This window comes from Cinclus cinclus, chromosome 17 (assembly GCF_963662255.1).
Source record: "Cinclus cinclus chromosome 17, bCinCin1.1, whole genome shotgun sequence".
Lineage (NCBI taxonomy): Eukaryota > Metazoa > Chordata > Aves > Passeriformes > Cinclidae > Cinclus > Cinclus cinclus.
In genome coordinates, this window is record NC_085062.1 from 11,164,903 (window position 1) to 11,183,104 (window position 18,202).

The 18,202-nt window shown below is 45.4% G+C and overlaps 1 protein-coding gene across 2 annotated transcripts; it reads left to right on the top strand.

The window, feature by feature from the left end:
* ANHX (anomalous homeobox) lies at window positions 1–10,732 on the top strand. 2 transcript variants are annotated; one of them, XM_062504494.1, is made up of 8 exons: window positions 1–397; window positions 1,026–1,150; window positions 1,370–1,493; window positions 2,375–2,561; window positions 3,037–3,151; window positions 3,402–3,703; window positions 7,904–7,991; window positions 9,907–10,732. In XM_062504494.1, exons 1-8 carry the CDS (start codon window positions 143–145, stop codon window positions 9,935–9,937), a joined length of 1,227 nt encoding a protein of 408 aa, XP_062360478.1. In that variant the 5' UTR covers window positions 1–142; the 3' UTR covers window positions 9,938–10,732. The 2 variants fall into 2 exon arrangements, with proteins under 2 accessions (XP_062360478.1, XP_062360477.1); XM_062504493.1 differs by lacking the exon at window positions 9,907–10,732 and adding an exon at window positions 4,399–4,546 and having other exon boundaries at window positions 7,904–8,084.
* The last annotated feature ends 7,470 nt before the right edge of the window (window positions 10,733–18,202 follow it).

An 18,202-nucleotide genomic window follows, 5' to 3' on the forward strand; every position in this document is an offset into this window, starting at 1 on the left:
ACTGCTGTTAACAGCACAGTGAATTTATTTCCTAAAAAAAAAAATTAAAAAAAAGCATACCATAGAAGCTAAAAATAGGAGATAAAGAGTTTTTATCTAACCACAACTTCGTGCATTGCATAGAAAAAGCTTCCAACAGGACATGATGATGAACGAGTTCATGGCCATGTTAAAGAAGAATGAAAATGAGCATCCCCCACCCACCAAGCTGTTGAATCTAGCAGGAGAGCTTTGCCAGGAGCATGAGAGCTCATCTCCTAGTCTGGAGAAGCTGGTTGAAGCCATGATGGAATCCAAGAACAAGAGATATTTTCTCACTAACATCCATGTTGTCCGGGCTTTTGTGTCTGTTCATATCCATAAAGGGCAACATGATGCAGCCTGCAGACTCCTGGAGGTAGGGATGTGTTCTTCAGTTCTTCATGGGAAAAAAAAGCCATGTTAGAAAAGCAGTAGTTAGAGCTGTTAGTGCAGAGGTACCTAAGCTACAGCACGTGGAGCACTTCCAGCTTGTGTAAGACAGTGAAAGGTGATCAGTACTCACTGATGACCTGAAACACAGGACAAAGCCTTTGCTACAGGCACTTAGAGTTAATCAGCCAAAGGGAAAAAAGTAACTGGGCGATCATGGGGTTGGATATAGCAGAATTTTTTGTTCTACAGTGGTGGTTCTGGGAGTTTTTCACAATCTTAGGGCTCAGGACATAAAAGTATTGGGAACTCAGAGATTAGATGGCCTGGAAGGGTGGGAATATATGAGGAAGGCTGGATGGTGTCACTCAAGGTGAGGGATTTTTGGCCTTCTAGATCTGGTTATGTAGACCTTTTCACCAGGGGAAAAGAAGGAATTAGGCAACTCCCTGTATACATGAGAGAAGGTACAGTGAGCCATATGCCTAGATAATGCTACTAGCTCTGTCAAACCGGTAGGAATCCCTGAGTAAATTTCTGTTGAGGGTTTTCTGCATTTTACACAGTCTGAGCGACTCTCTGGAAAGGTTTGCTTACATACAATTTTGTTTTAGTACTGCAAGGCGGAAGAGAAGGAAGAACTGGTGCAGCTCTGGCATGAGATTCACTACCGGAGGGTTATGGAGAAACACCAGACAGATGCTCTGACACCACTGCAGAAATTCCGTTGCAGGAAGAGGTACTGCATCGTGGGGAAACAAAAGAGGTTTTTTTTTGCTCTGTAGTTTTTAGATGCAGGAGCTACAGATGCAGAGGCTGGTTTTACACCTCAAGATGCTGCTTCTTGGAGCTTGGTTTTTCTTGGTATTTTGACCACTTGTGGCAATGTGAGAAAATTCCCATGAATGTGAGCTATTCCTTTTGGGTCCTTTTTAATCCAATTTTCTCCTGTGTACAGGAATCCTCCACCTATTTCCCTTTGTCCTGAAGGACTGAAGAATCGAAACTATTCAGAAAAAGTACGCCAGCACCTGTACAGGTTTGCTACAGAGGTGACAGCAAATCCAGACAAGAAACAGCGGGTAGGGATATGTTAGGGACACTTCCAATCAAGTCTCTTGGTCACAGAAAAGCAGGGCATTGTGATCAGGAGTCTATAACTGGTTTAATTTCTAAATCCTTGTTTTCAGAAGGCCCACTGTGGCTGGGATTCCTCATATTTGATCTTTCCATAAAGGTTTCTTTAAAAAAATCATCATTACATGCTAAGTAATTTCTCTTGCTGAGGACAAGAAGTTGAGGGACAGTAAATTCCTCGCTGGGTTTTTATCAGTTCTAATTTTGTAGTGATTGAGCATAGGCAGCCAAACAGCCATCACTCAGCAGAGCTCTATTACAATGATAAATAGTTCTGACTTGACTGAGTAACACCCTATATAAAACTGTTGTTCACCAGAACATATTTTGTGCTGATCTTTCAAATGCTGGTAATTTGATGTGATAACACAACAGGCTGTGTTGGTGTATGCATGGATCCACCTTCTTTGGACAGGGACAGATTTGTGATGGAAAAGATGTGTGAATTAAATCAATAAGCGCTGGTGATCACTACCTTGCCAGGTGAAGGCTTCAGACTTCAATGTCTGCCTCTGTGAAGTTGTCATTCTGTGAGAAGAGCATGCTTTGGTGAGGGCATTATCTCAGTAACAGTATAGAATAGCAATGGCTTCCTTAACAAACAAATTGTCTGGGAGTGCAGGGTGGAATTTGTGTTTTCTATCAATTCTGAGTTATAAAATAGTGTCCTCAATCAGATCCATGCAGGCCTATCAGAGACCTAGTGAGTAAATGTCTCTGGCTTTGGAAGGTCTTTTGCTGGACTGCTTTTGGAACTGAAGGGAAATTCCTGATTATTTGAATGTAATTTTTTCCCCTTGATTTCTCCCTGTGCCTGCCTTTGCAGGAGGGATTGGCTCGGGACATGAACCTGCAGCCAACTCAAGTCTATAACTGGTTTGCAAATTATCGACGACGTCAAAAATCCCGCCGTCTTGATGTGGAAGAGCTCAACAATTCATGTCCTGAGAGGGCTTTGGCTTCCCACACAAATGAGCCACAGGATAAAGGATCCAACACTCCACAAACTGCAGGTTTGTCTCTTTCCTAATGGGTTCGGGATGTGGTCCAGAGAGGTGAAAATCAATTTTAAATTCCCTCAGGAAGGGAAGGACATTACTTCTTTAGAACAGCATTATGTGCTGATGGATCAAGTGGATTCTAGAGCACTCTGCTTCTGTGGAGTGCCTCATTGTTTGGCTCCAGGCTGTCACTCCAGAGGAGCAGACACTGCTAAGGCTTTGTGCAACGACAGGTGAGAAGAGATGCCTGGGTTTAAAGAGGCACCAAAAGAAAGCAAATACATTGGAAGCGGCAGGTTTTAGCTCTCAGATTTCAGAGTCAGGGTGGTATACTCCAGGAAAACCCAGTATTTCCACATCCTTCCACAGGCATGCAACCAAACCTCAGTCACAGGGAACACAGGGGTCTTGCTGCATTTGGCAAATCAGACTTGTTTTGTAGCCTTTTGGAGTAATCATTAGCATTGTTTCACCTGCAACTTTTCAGATGAACCTCGTGCGGGCGTCAGCCTTGAGCAAACGGAGATAACTCCCATGCCCTGTGAGCCAGGATGGGAGCAGTCAGCTCCTGAAGGAACATATTTAAAGATGCTGGAATCCAGGTGATGTATGGCATCTTTGCAGCGACCGTTCAGAAATGAAGTAACATTTAAATATATTCATGGAACTGACTTCCACGTCAGTTCTACAGGGACATCACTCACAATCCTTGCCACCATTGATGGGAATGTTCCATGTCCAGTCAGGGCAGTTCATCTTCCAGCTGTGACAGGCAGGATTCAGAGGTTTAGCTGGGGGTCCCCTTTTGGCAAAGCAATATGTCTGGCTGATTCATTTTCTCCATCGTTGCAGCTGTGTGTGGAGCCCTGAGCTGTGTGAAGTTGGAACAAGCGTGGCTTTGTTCAACACTCCCAGTGCTGAACAACCTGTACCTTTTGGCACTGGGGCTGTGATGGAAGCAGGAACCTGCTTTGGCTCTCCTATACTGCTGCCTGGAGAAGCAGTGACCAGGGCTGCTGCCAGTCCCTGGCAAGGGAGCTTTGTCCTGCACTCTTACGAGTCCCGTCCCTTCCCGAACTATTGGCTGCCAGTGTGGTGGGCCCCTTACAGCACCAGAGGAGTCTCTGGCTCTGTGTGGACCCCAGGTGTAGAAGGTTAGTAAAACTAAACCCAGATTGTTGACTCGAAGATTTTCCAAGCTTCTCTTCCCATTGTTGTAAACACTCTTGCTTACTTAAGTGTCCTATGAAGGAGAGCAGGGCATATTTTGAGCTTTGGAGTTCTACTTCCATGGTAGTTCACTGAGAAATTCTGTTGATTTAAGGTGTTGAAACAGATGTTCTTACCTACTCTTTTGCCTAAACTGTAACCACTTCCACAAGACAGTGCTGGGTTCCTTTTAGTGTTTCCACTGAGAGAGTCTCTCCAGCTGTTGTCTGTTCACCTTGTCCTTTTGCAAGTTTCTGGATTTTTAAGACCTGTCATCATTAAGATATTGCCTGAGAAAAGTCTGGGAACTTCTTAGTTGTGACATAGTGCTTGTCTTCAAGCACATGTTCTCACTTTCCTTTCTCCTTCTTGCTGTTTTTTCTCTCTTACTTGTCTTCTTCCTGTCCAGTCTTGTTCAGCATTTCCATCTTCTGTCTTCTTCTCCCTGTACTTCAAAGTAGGCTTGATAGGATGCATAAGTGATGTCCACTTGCTTTTGCCATAGGTCTGTAGAGCAGGAAGGGCTGTAACTTCACCCAGGCTCTGGTGAATGTGGAGCAAGGAGAGGAGTAGCTAGGTCGGAGGTTGGGGCCATATTATCTGTGTCTGTACTTGTGTTTAATACGAGCATTTATTTCAGCAGGTGTCAGAGTTCCCTTGAGCACAGTCCCTCAAGGTGTCTGTGTTGAAGCCAGCTCAGAAAGAATCATTCAGCAGTCAGATTTACATGATGAAAGCTTAATCCTTAGAGGAGGACAGCTAGGGACCCTGGAATCTATTCCCCACAGGTAAAGAGAGGGAAAGCACAGGGCTGCCTAAAGGCAGGAGTAAAAACAATGCTGTGAGTCCAGCCATGTCTTGATACCCTTTTGAACAGAGTTGCAGAAATAGTGACATATCTCATTCCCAGGGACTGCTTCTCCTTGTGTCCATCCTTCTTTGCCAGTATTTATCTCTGTGCATGGGTAATGTTGTCTAAGTGTATACGTGTGTGTGGCACAACGGCGGTTCGGAAGCAGCCTAATCAGAAAACATATGACCCTCTGTTTTTAGGCAGGTTCAGTTTCTGAACTATTTGCTTGGTTTTGGAAGAAAAGCATAACCTGTACTGATCCAGCGAGGGCTGGTTCTGTGGACTGGGCTAGTAGAGCCTGTACTTAATCCTAAAATAGTTTTTGTAGCTTCATAACCTCATGACAAGATTATTCCGTAGTGCAAGCTTTCCAAATTGGAAGACGGAAAGACAGGCACTGTTCTCTCTTTCTGTTTTCCACATATAACAAAGGTTTCAGATTTCAGATTTTCTCTGGGAATTGACATAAATTCAGAGAATGCAAAACAACAAAAATTCGTGCCATTTTCCATATGTTATACAACTTTCATAATGTTACATAAAGGTAAACACTGCCAGACATTAATTTACTGATCTGCAAGATAGACCAGGAGTAGCAGCCCTATTTTATAGCCCTTCTGCTTGACACTGACCAGTGTTTGTGCCAGCATGACACTGTCAGTATGTCAAAAAGGCAGGTAGAAGAAGCTTTAAAAATGTTTTAAAATTCACACTTTAAAAATGAGGAAGCAGAGGCACAGAAGGCTTTGTGGCTTGTTATACAACAAGTAAGTGCAGTGATTCACTGAAGATAAAGATTGGTGAGCCTCTGGCCCCAGTTCCCAGCTGAAAACATTTCCGCCTTTTACCCCTGTTTCCCACTTGGCCTAGTGCCATGTTCACACTCATGTCAGACTTCTTGTTCTGAATTACTGGGGAGAACCCAGGTCAGGCATTGTAAACCTCAGGCTGTGTTTTAGGATTCACAGTTTTAAACACAGTGACTAAAGATCATGAAATATCAGCAAGGCTGTTGGTAATATTTTGGCTGGATTTAAAATTGCATGCTCTGACTGTGGAGTGAGTTCATGTATATTTTAAAATATGCCCTGCCAGTAGAAGAAATCTATGGTGAATATCTCCTTGTTGGGTATGTCAGTGTGCCAGGCATCCACACATCCTTTATCATATTCCTAGGAGGGATAGGACTTGCTGCTCTGTTGGCACCATTTTGGTGAGGACATAATTATTTGAACCCTATTTGTAAACCCTGTTTAGTGGCCTGGTCCAGCTCCTGCAAAACCTTGATCTCCTCAAAATTCCATGAATGCCATGGAACATCAATCTTTCTCAGAAGTGAGTGATGCTTAGGCTGCAATTTCAGGAATTTCATTTTGCCGTTACTTTCTAGGGAGCCAGGAGAGGTGGTGTGGGTAATCTTGGGTAAGATCACTGCTCAGTCAGTGAGGATCACCTGTGTTATAAGGCAGAGCCCTCTAACAGAGTCAGAGATTAAAAAGTATTGTTACCAGAGTCCTCTGGAGCAGTCATGGTGCAATGAGCATCACTCCTCTGGGGACTCGTGGGGGCAACAGATCAAACTGTAAGGCAGATGAGTGTTGCTGTCCTGGAAGGACAGGCCAGTGGCATTATCCCAGTTTTAGATGGAAGAGAAACTAACACAAAGAGAAGCAAACTATTTAGCCAGGATCACCTATCTGGAGTGGACTCAGTGTTATGCTCTCCTTGCTTCCTAAGCACTGAGATAGAGCTACAAGTCAGCTGAAGGGCCCTTAATCTGCTTGTCTCATTTTTAAAGATGCTCACCTGGAAAGGACACGGCCTCAAAGCTTATCAGAACAATTCTTGTTGATTTCTTTCATGGGCTTTTTACAGCCACTCCTACACACTTGGGCTGTGTCCAAGCCTCTTCTGATCTACAGGGCTGTGAGGTGGGAGTGTGAGAGGGAACCAGGCTGGAAGCTGACTGTCTCCATCTGCTTCTGCTGCCTGAGAGGAGGGTTTGATCCAGCAAGCGGACTGGAAGTCCCTGTGGGACACCAAACAGATGCTCCCCTTTACAGATAAGTGGTGGTATATCCTCTTCACTCTGCAAGTCAGGACAGGTGGAATGTAGCCCAGCTAATGCTTCTTGCAGAGTGGAAATCTCGTGCCTTCCATTTCAGAAAGAAGAGCACACTGAGCTCTATGAAACAAGGCATTCTGCATTTACGAGCCAGCATATTGATTTAGAAAATGTCAGTGCTGAGATGTTCATGGGAGCTTACAGCTTCTGCCTGCATTTCTGGGATTCTAGAAGTGCTGGGAATCCACCTGCTATTAGGCTGTCCCCTCTGGACAGCCCGACATCCTGACACCGGCAAGCAGCAAATCCCAAACCACCAACAGAGGCTACTTTTTGGCATGTTGCATAACTGAATTGTAGAACTCGTTGCTAGGGACACCGTGCATATTGGTGTAAGTGGGCTGTGAAAAAGCATGAGACAAATCCTTGAGAGGGTGGGAGAGGGAGTTGAGCCCATTTGTCATTAGGAAATGTGACTCTCTGAATGCAGCCACCAGCAGAGGAGTCCCAAGTCTGGTTGCTGGAACCTGGGGAGCAACTTGACACTTATCCTGTAAGTGTCCTGTACTCTGCTAGTGGGCACCTCTTGCCTGGGTCTGTATGGACACTCACGCTTTGGGCTGTTCCTGGTGGTGGTATGGGCAGTGTTGTTGTATTAGAGAAACTTTTGAGTTGGTGATGATGAGAGAGTTGAGATGGTGATAAGAGAGAACATCCCATTCTTGACTACCCAGTGTCTACTACTTGACCCAGTGCCCACAGACCGACCTGTTTGGAGAGGCTGGCAGAGCCTCCAGGAAACTGTGGATGGGGAAGCCGTGTCCCCAGACTCTGCTGGTGGCCTTGGAAAGCTGTAGCAGCAGCATAGCCAATGTTGTGTCTGTGTCTAAAGCCACATATTTTGACTCTTAAGGTGTCTCCAGGAGCGAGAGGTTTTGGTAGACGCCTCCTTGTTTATGGAGAGTAATTTGGGGCAGAAGGAAAGTTGCAAATTGAGATGTGATTCCCTGTGTACTGCTCCTGGTCAAGGCAGTCTTCCTACTGCAAAACCTGTATTTTCAGGCCATAACAGTTTTAAGAAATGGGACACGTGTGTAGACAATTTAACAGAACTCTATAAAATCTACAGTGTTTCCAACAGCCCCTCTTGTCCTGCTGCAAAACATTACAGTAAGTGACAAATAGAACATAAATACAAATGTTCTTGTATATAATGCTTTTTTCCAGTTCATCTCAGACTGTGTTTGACAAGCCTCAGTGCCCACCTGTTTCTGCACCCAGTGTGGAAGAAAGCCAAGCCTTGGGACAAAGCCAGGTAAGAACACACCTAAAGTTCAGAGAAAGGAGCTCTGTACACGCAACCCCCTGCAGCTCTCAGAGGAGATGTGAAATCCCATATCATATTTAGTATGAAACATGTTTGATCTTAGCATAACTTCCAGAGTACAATTCAGGGCAAGCTGGGCATTCCTTGGGTAACATCCAGCAGATAGTAGAAGAAAAGGTGGTTTTGTTGATTCATTTTCCCTACTTGAATTGCTAATCAGACTCTAATTTTACTAAATGTGTCATTGAAATGGTGGCCAAAAGATCCTGTGCAGATCCAAAGTGTTATTTAAATTTTCAGCAATAGAGAGCTCAGCTATAGAACAATCACACAAAGATTGATTGGCTGCTTGAGGTCCTCCCCTCTAAGCTGTTTTGCACAATTTGACTCTTCTCTCAGACCTCTTAAAATATTTAATGTAATTTTCATTTGCTAGTCTGTGCTATTGTTGAGGAAAAGGGATTTTGCACTATTCTGAGATGGCTGAGAGCTTTATACAGCAGTGTGATTATTGGCCAGAAGAAAGAAGATGGTTCCATGCTGTGGGTGCAGTCTGTGTGCCTTCTGATGGGGACTACAAGGCAGTAGAGAATACAAGTTAGAAATCTTGTTCTTTCAAGGGGATGGGAGTATATCTCTGAATTGTTACCTAAAAATAGGAGGGAAAAAAAAAAAAAAAGAAAGCCAAGAAAGCCCTATCTAAGCTGATCATTAATGTATTTTTCGGCTTCATATATGTTGGTCTAACAGTCAGACAGCATCCATTGCTGTTTCCCTTGCAGTGTGAGCTGCTGGGGAAAACCTTCTCAAATGAGATTACAAAAGTAGGACCCACATTTGCTGGCCTCATTATGAGAAGTGGCTGCAGCTCTGAGGGCAGTAACAGAACCTCTTTTGAGCCTCTGAAAGCATCAATATAAAGATCTGTATCTTGGAAAGTGGCTTTTTAACCAGCCATAATGCAAGCCAGACAAGAAGGAAAGCTTTGAGCATTAATAATGAATGAACCTTTTCTAAGATTCCCGGAGCAGGCTGTCTCTAGCTAGTTTTCATCTTGCTGTTTTGCATCCTTGCACTGATTTTGCAGTGGTGAAGAAACATGACACTCAGTACACTGTGGGCTGGGGAGCAAGATCCTGAGTGATGCTTGTAGATGTCAAACAGGACATCTTCAAATCTTTGTAATAATTACTCAGTTAAGGAATTCGGAAATGCAATTTTTGCATATTTTAATGTGTGCTCTAGGAAAAGGAAGAGCTTGAATGGGTAAATGATTTTACAGCATTCTACAGACTTCCTTTGGCACTTCTCTACTTGCTGAATCAACTAACTCTGGGCTTATGGCAAGAATATGCAGATTTTTGGTTCCTGTGTCTGAATCACAGAGGTACAGATGGAAACTTTCTTTTGTCCACACGACTCGATTTGTTTTTTGTAGGTTATGCATCCCATTAGAACCAAAATGAGAGTAAAACAAAAACAAGCAAACAAACAAAAAGTTAATTCATTTTGGAGATATTTCTTTCTCTCCTTGAGCAGAGCTCCCTTGTTCAGGACATCACTTCCTTAATTGTTTAATTCCTGTCTTACCCTCTGCCAGTTACTGGCTTTTATAGGAGCCAAAGCCTAGGGCAAAGTGAAGGGATTTGCTCTGCTTTGAATTCCGGGGAGTTAAATTGTGCATGGATAGTGCTCATCACTTCTAAACCCACTGATGGATTACTCTATCTGAACTTGGAGGGAAACAAGGCCTTTGTCACTTCAGGCACACAGCCCTGACCAGCGACATTCCCTCCCATCGCACACCTCGTGCTGCTGTCTGCCCAAAGGAGCTCTTCCACCATAAGCAACTGTGTTAAAAATCATGTCTAATGAGGCTTTGGTTCTTTCCTGTGTCTTTGAGGTCCTGGAGGAACCAGCTGTTGACTCTCTAATCAACGACATGTTCCAGGCAGCGCGCTTGCTGTATGAATTTTCTGCCAGTGGAAGGATGTGACCTGCCTGCAGATACACTCCATGTGTCTGTGCTTCCCTGGGAAACACCCCATTGCTTCTTTTCTTGGAGTCTGACAGGGAGATGAATAGAGTGAGGGAGAAAGATGGAGGTGTTTTCAATGGTTACAAAGCTTGGTTTAGTTACCGTTTTATTGAGAATTTTGCGAAGGATAGAAGAAAGCAAAGGTGCACTGCAGATTGTAGGTTTTTCCTGGAGCCGTCTGAAGCTGCACTGCAGATGTTAAAATTATCAAGGCACTCCTTCTATGGCAGTAACATAGACCTAATGATAGCACTGGCCAGATCCGAGTCCTTCGTTGCATCACGTAGGTAAATGAAGCTCCTTACATTCATTACGGAAGGAGTAAAATTTCGTTACATTGTCTTGCAGTGGATACTGGATAAGCTTCTCTCAGGCTTGGAAAATAAGATCTCAGCAAAGTGCTGGTAAAATACTGCCATTCCTTATCCCTGCCTTTGCGTTGTACTGCAGGGTGTACTGGAGTGCTCAGAACTCTGTAGTGCCACAGGTGACACAAACTGAAGCACAGCAGAATTTTCAGTGCTAGGGCATGCCACTGTTTTGGTGTTTAATACAAGAAATGGTAAGACAGGCCCTTCGTGCAGGTTTAATCCTACAAGTTATAGGGTGGAATTTTGGGTATTTTCCTGAAGTGTTAACTGTTTTTTAAAAAATCTGTCTTGCAAAATGGGTGCCCTTTACCAAACCTCCAGCCTGGATATACAGGGAGAAGATGCCTCCCTTACCTTTTGTTACAAAGTTTTCAAATAAAGATTTTCACTGTTTCTTCAGAGTTCATTTTTTTTTTTCAAGATAAGGATGTTGAAGTGGTAATTTTCACATGGCAATTATGTATTAAAACTCAGGAGCAGCTCCCCTGGGAGCATTTGTGGGCGCTGAGAGCCTGAAGCCTCCATTATTTTGGTGAGTCTCACTGGGAATGGCCCTTTCTTGTTTATCTTTGCAACAGCGATGCTTGGAAGGGTCCCACATGTTATCGTTTATTGCCGTCAACAGCGGGGCCGTGAGGGAATCCGGACATTTCTACAGGGAGGAAAGAAGCCGGGCCTGTAGGGCTCACACGAGCACCCGTGAGGAGCCGGCCACTGCCCTGCCCTCACAGCCCCGGCCATGGCCCTGCAGTCCCAGCCCCGGTCACGGCCCTGCCCTCACAGCCCCGGCCACCGCCCCGCCCACTCTGCTCCGCTCGTGGCCGTTCCCGCCGCCCGCTACCGCCTCCCCATTGGCCCGAGGGCAGCCCGCCGCCGCCCTCCCATTGGTCCGCGGCCGCTGGCAACAGCGACAGATTTATCCTGCCGGGCCCTGATTGGCTGTCGCCTTCCGCCGAGCCATAGCAACAGCGGGTCGCGCGGGGCGGGGGGACCGAGGCTGAGGAAGCGGCGGGAGCCCTGAGGGGCGGGGGGTACCCGGCGGCCGCGCCTTGTGAAAACCCCTTCTCCAGGCGCTGTCACCGGCCTTGCTGCGGCCCGCGCTGGATCGGAGACGGGGCACGGTCAGGAGCCAGCCAGTGACGCGGCTCCATGTAGAGGCAGCAGCCCCATAGCAAAATTCCCACTGGATCTTGCTGGGCTGCTGTCTGAGATCCCAAAGAAGGTACTTTAGATTTCATCCCTGCTGATATGACATGTCAATACAATGGGGATGTTTTAGTGGTACGTGATACATGTGAATGAAAGCCACCGAGGTTACACTTCCTTGCTGTTGAAGATGTATTGGAGTGAAGAGGAATGAGGCCTCTTAAAATGAGATATATTTTCAGTTCTTTTCAAATACTTAGTTCTGTTTCCTGGCAAGGGAGAGGAGATTAGATTAATATTGCCTGTATAGAAATTTTTGATAGGTGTCATTCTATATCAGTTCTTTTCTAAGAAAGCAACCCATGCTAGGGAATGCAGATATTTTGGTTTGGCATATAAGCAACCTTTGTTGTACCACTTTAACAACACCAGTGACCTAAGACCTTGTAAGTTTTTAAAATAGTTCAAGAACACAGTTGTTTTGAGTTTTTAGTTAAAAAGAAAAGGCTCAATTCAGCAAAATTGCTCAGGAGTGCTAGAACAACGAATCTCTTTTCCAAACTTAAATCTGAAAAACGATTTTCAGCTAAAGAAGAATTAAAGCCTTTTCTCTTATACTTAATGAATTTCATTTCTGAGTTTGGTACAGTTGTTCTCTGGAGGACAACTGAATTTTCTAGGTAGTTTCCCAGGTGAAATAACTTATTACTTTCTGTAATTTTAATTTTTCTGTAAATTTCTGACAGATAATTCAAAATTTGATATGTAAAATCAAGTAAATTGAAAGCATTTCCCTTTAGGAGATGTAAAGTCAAGGGACTGAACAGTGTATTTTGGTCCACTGGTGCCTCATGTCACCTGGGTACTGAACCTGCACAAAGCACTTTTGAGGAGCTAATTGCATTTGGACAGGAATGTGCAAGTGCTGCCCGCAGATGATCTCACAGGACTTGGCCATGCTGGGTTACAAGGGGCTGAGCAGGATTTGGGGGTGGGCTGCTGCTTCCCCATCCATGAGCCAGAACACACAGGGTGCCTGGCCATGCAGTAGAGAAAGAGACCAAGTGAATCTCTGCTGAATGCCAGTAAGTGCTTTTGACCTTCCAGCCTGTGCTGCTGGCTGGAGTTTGTCCTTCAAGGACAGACTAGTGGAGTTCTTTCCATTGTGTTCACATTGGGGCAACACTTTGTTCAATTGGTGTCTTACCTTGTTCTGGTTTCCTAGGTGTGATTCATGTCCCCATCACATTCTGCTTTCCCTATCCTGCCATCTGTAGCAAGCTCTGGATGTGTTTATGTTGTTCTTCCTTGGAGCTGTACTGGGAAGCATGCTGAGCACATGGCTGACCTGCCCTGAGCTGAATGTGCTGTACCTGCTGTTGTCATTCTTCCTCCTCCACACGGCATGGCCTAGCAAAGGAAGGAGCTTGCCCTAGATAGAAAAAACGCAAAGTTATTTTTATCCTAAAATGCATATAAGGGTCCAAAGTACAGTACCTGTATGTGTTGATTGGTCACAGAAGGGGGATGGAAATCTTAGGAGCACTTTCACAAGTTCTGTTACTTGGCTCTCCCTGAGGTGAAGAGGGACACTTTCCTAACAGGCAGCATCCATGTTTTCCAGCACTATTGCTAGAGGTGGCTTTTCTCTTGGGAGTTCAGCAGACAGCCCTGAGCCTGGCAAGGTCAGAGGCTGAGGGTGGTTCTGCCCTGGAAGTGTGCTGTGGAAATGGCTGTGTGGAGGTACTGCACAGAAGCTACCATGAAAACTTCCCTGAACTAATCCATGTCCTTGCCGCAGGGGACCGAGGATGTGAGCAGCAGCTTCTCCTGCTTGCAGTCCCTTTGGCAGTGTCACTTGCTGTCACAGTAGCTGGTGCATCCAACACCCACTCAGGACAAATGCTGGGAGACACAGCTTCAAGGTTGTACTTTCAGGCAGTCTATCCTTGTGGATGCCTGGCTCACCTTTCCTGGGGCCTCATTTTCAGAGGAAACGAGTGCTTTACGCAGTGACTCAAGTAGGGCACCCAGAATAAGAGGCCACTTTTGAAAATGTCGGCAAAGGCATTTTGTTTTATCTCTGCACTTCATTAGTCTTATCCCCAAAGTCTTTCATGTTATGTTCTGCAGTGAAAGGTCATTGTTTCAGATCAATCATTTTCAGTGGGATTTAATCCAGTTCTAAGTCAAACTAATCCACTTTGGTAAAGGTTGAAGGGCAGTAAAAATTCATTTGTTAAGACAGATCTGTTCTTAGTTTTTAAAAGTGGCTGCTGATGTTGAGTCCTTAATTGTGTACGCTCAGCACGAGGTGTCTTTCTGAGAGGTTCCAGAAATTGTAGGATTGAGTTATTTTGTATTCATATTCTATTTTTAATTCCAGTATTTTCTTAACACAGGCTGTTTCTTTTTCCTCTTACCTGTAGAGCCTCTTTGCAAAATGGTGCTCTGGTGGCAGCTGCTGATAAGCAGGCTTTTTCATGTTTTCCTGTTGAAGCTTGTGAATCCAGGTTACTTTCCCCTCGTTACATAAAGAGTAAAACTGCATTCTTCTGTCTGGGCAGCACTAGCAAACACCGTAGTCTGGAGTAGCTCATGAGGAGTTAAAGCTGCTTTCAATTAGCTACTGCTTTCTGGCCACTCAAAGGAACCCCCACAACTGAGCATGCTTGACAACCCCCTGTGCATATCCCTGAATCATTCTGGCAAGGAAAAACTGCCATCATCTTTTATTCAGACACAGTGCTGTTTCCTCACTGGACTCTGAAATGAGCAGGTGTTGGAAGATAGCACATTTTGCCAGAGAGTTCTGAGGGTTTTTCAGCTTGCGTCTGCATAGGATTTTGAACATGCCAAAGGCTGCTGTGTGTGAATGCCAAATGGTATTAAATACACTGCAGTGATCCCAAATAGGCTTTGGGGTACAGACCTACCCTTTCCTACGAGGGAGCAAGAGCTCGACAGGTTTTGTACAAATCAGTACCCTTCTGTTTTAAAGTTATTCCCATGTAGGTTAATAGATACACAATGTACTTCACCACAATGCACGGCATGAACCCTGTTGCTGCTGCTGAGCAGCACTCAGGCAGTGTCATCATTCTTCTTTCTAGGTTTTACCCCTGAGTTATGAGGGAGGTTCTGTGAGAGTGATTCAAGATTAATATGAAATTGAAATATGACAAAGAGTAGAATATTTTCACACACTGTGACAGCCTAGAGGCTTGTTATACTGTGGTGTATGATTTGGCTAGAAGTATGTCACTGAAATTACAGTCCCTTGTGGTTTGGGAGAGAATCATCACACTACAGCTACACCCACTGCTATCTCGTGCTCTGATCTTGTGGCTGGTTACACCACCTATCCTCCCGATGCACACTTAACTGGGGAATGTGCTGCTAGAATTCTAACAATAAAATTTCAGATAGTCCGAAGCCTCTGGAAGAGTCTGTCCTTACAGCACTCTCTGAGCATCATGCCCCTTGTCAGGGCCAGTCACAGGTATTTCCTCCAAGATCAGATGTTAACAAACTCCATCTCTCTTTCTCTTTCACAGTTGTCTCTACTTCATTTGCTGTGATGTGGAAGCTGGTTAGCCTCCCCCACCAGTGGGTGGTTTCTCTTCTCTCTCTCTGTTTTTTGATATCTTGTCCCCAAGACTTTCATCATTTAGCAGTTCCCTAAATAAAACATTTCCTTGCTGCAGAAAGGAGAGGGAAGATAATTTTCTCCAGGGATCAGGAGGATGTTAGTGGCAGGGAGTTGGTAACAGCACTTCGGTAGTTCCATGAGTCTCAGAAAGAGTGCCACAAAATGTGTGTGCTCTCTGTGCTTTCAGGACAACAAAAGGGGAGGTTTTCCACCATGGGGAAAGCCTGGGAATGGCACATGGTTGTTTCCTTGTGGCATTGCCTCTTCACCAGTGTCCCTGCAGCTAAACATCAGCACTGGGGAGACTCCCTCAGACCTGCGGCGGTGTCCCCAGTGCCCCGTGCGAGTGAGCACTGTGCTGGAATGGCATTTCAGCAGGGAGCTATTTATGGAACATGGGTGCTGTCCAATAATCAGATATGTCTGTGGAGCACAGCCACTGCCTTAGGTCATAGGGCAATTTTCAGTGCCATAAATTTCTCCATCTACAAATTCTTGCTGGGTGTGGTCACTTTGTGAACAATTCTCAGTCCTGCCTCATGAGAGCAGTATTCCTGAGCTTTGATGGGAATCACAGAGTGATGCTTAGCAGGGGAACCACAGTCAGGCACTGTTTGCACCCCGTTCAGCACTCTAATAAAAGGCCTACTGATGTTTCCATTTCCTTTTAATTTTTGTTTTAGTACATTATGACTCATAAATATTGTAGTAGACTATAAAACTCATTGTGTGAGCTCTAATTTCTGTTTATTTGTACCTCTGTGGATCTGTGGAGCCCCTATTGAGGATGAAGATCCAGAGCACTAAGCACTGTATGCACAGAAGAATATAGGTACTCTCCCCCAGACATTGGATGTGGAATACAGTTTCTTCCCTTTCTTTAGGTTACAGTCAGACTGTGGAAATGCTGCACACAACGTTGCCTTATTTTATCACTTTTTCTTGCAACTGTTGAATTTAGATCTCTATCTGGTTTTAGAGCAGTGAGGTTACACATGACCTCATGGATTGAAGGTTAGGAATTTTTGAGATGCTTTAGACTGAGAAATAGCTGTTTTACAGAAGCCTCAATTAAAGAAACCAAGGCATTTAATGAGAATGTTTTGTGCATGTGTAGATGTATCCATATATATTTGGCAGATTAATGCAGATTAGTTCAGTTTTAAAAATACATTTTAAAAATACTTTGTAGTCTGTTTCCCTGGGGAGCCTGAAGCTGCTGTACAAGACTAGAAAGCTTCTGGTAAACCCTACATATTTTCAGAGCTGTTGGAATGCTTTGCAAACTGACTAATCTCTGCTGAGAAACTATTACAACTGCAAAGATTCCCAGCTGAAGTGTACTGGGCAAGGAGGATTGGCACATCTCTCACTACTCCTGCCTAAGGGTCAGATACATTAAAATCTGTATTTTCACATGGAACTATCTTTTCAAAATCACATCCTTGCTGTCCACACCTACCTATTTATTCTAAGGTAAAATCAATAGAAGTTTTAAAATAATTATAATAAATAGATCTGATACTTGGGGTCCATTCTGTTAAGGCTTTAGATGTCACTGGCTTCTCTTAGAAACAGTGAAAACAAAATCCCAGTCGGAAAACCCCTCATTTGGCTCGCTGGGATGTGTGCATAGTGGAGTATGTGCTTCACACTACCACAGAGGGCTATTTCCAGAATGTTCTGGCAATCAGTTTATAACTTGCTGGGTACAATTTTTATCTTTCATGCCTTATTACATATAACTATAGTTTATTCTTATTTGTCATATTTATTTATGTCCTTTAACAAGACAGCAATATTCATCTAATCCCTTTTAAAACTGCAGCATTTCTTTTAAATGGCATTAGGGTTTAACGCACAAAAGCCAGCAGCATTAGTGTTAAGGCTCAAACCTTTGGTCTGACACGAGGAACTGGATTGACTCGTTTGAAGCAGGGCCAGAGAACCCAGGGTAGCGGGAGAGCACCGGGAGGAGAGCGAGCAGCTCGTCCCTGCTGCCGGGGCGTGCTGCTGGGCTTTGTGTGCTCGTCTTTGGGGATGAAGGCAGATGTGAGCTTCAACTGCCACACGTGCTCTGGCTGGACTGTGCTGGTGAGCAAACCTTTCCCCCAGCTGGGCAGCGGCTCCCCGTGCCCGCAGCAGCGCAGGGAGCTTTAAATGCTGGCTTTAAATGCTGGCCAGGGCTGAGCGGGAAAAGTTCATCTATGGTTTATTGTAAGATACGAGTAACGTGGCTCCCAGCGTTTCCGTGCACACAAGCAGCAGTTTGTTGTTTGTGCAAGGTTCTTACCTTGAGATGATTTTTATGTAAGAATGGTAGCCTGTCAATTTATGAAAGAGGAACTTGACTATTAAACGTTAAAACACATAGTAAAATTGAATTTAGCTGCAGCTCTTAGGCAAGATAGTGGATTTGGTCCGCGGTACCACCCCCACAACTCGGGATGTTTCAAGGCAGCAAGAGATGCGAGATACTTTTTTCCCCGAAAGAGGCACAGCCGTGTCACTACTGCAAGACAGCGCTGGCCGCACAAAGCAGCCCCGGTGCTGGGCAGGGTCGCACACGTGAACGCCGAGCGCGGTCACCCCGACCGTGGTCACACAGCCATGGCCCTCCAGCGCCTGTGCCGTAGGCGGGCGAAGCGGTGCCGGTGTCCAAGCCCGTGCCGTGCCCTGTCCTGTCCTGTCCTGCCCTGTCCCGTCCCGTCCCGCAGTGCCCGCGCCCCCAGCCACCTCCACCTTTGCAGCAGGAAAATGCAGCACTCCCAGCGCGCACGCGCGTCCCGCGGCCGGCGCCCCGCGATGGCTATTTATAGCAAGTGACGTCACCTAGAAATAGAGCGCGGGGGAGCGGCGCCCCCTCCCCTCCCCTGCAGCACCGCGGCTCCGCCCCCTCGTTGCCTTCCCGGCGCGCAGGCGCGGGCGGCGGCAGCAGCGCGAGGCTCCGAGCCGCACACGCCGCGGTCGGTCCGGGAGCGCGGCCGGCGGG

What these genes read in the sequence shown, in the direction of transcription:
- ANHX (XM_062504493.1), top strand. Translation starts at nt 143, where the DNA reads ATGATGATGAACGAGTTCATGGCCATGTTAAAGAAGAATGAAAATGAG. An exon ending in AAATTCCGTTGCAGGAAGAG is followed by an intron (nt 1,151 to 1,369) that starts GTACTGCATCGT and finishes TCCTGTGTACAG; the next exon opens with GAATCCTCCACCTATTTCCC. An exon ending in CTGGAATCTATTCCCCACAG is followed by an intron (nt 4,547 to 7,903) that starts GTAAAGAGAGGG and finishes GCTTTTTTCCAG; the next exon opens with TTCATCTCAGACTGTGTTTG.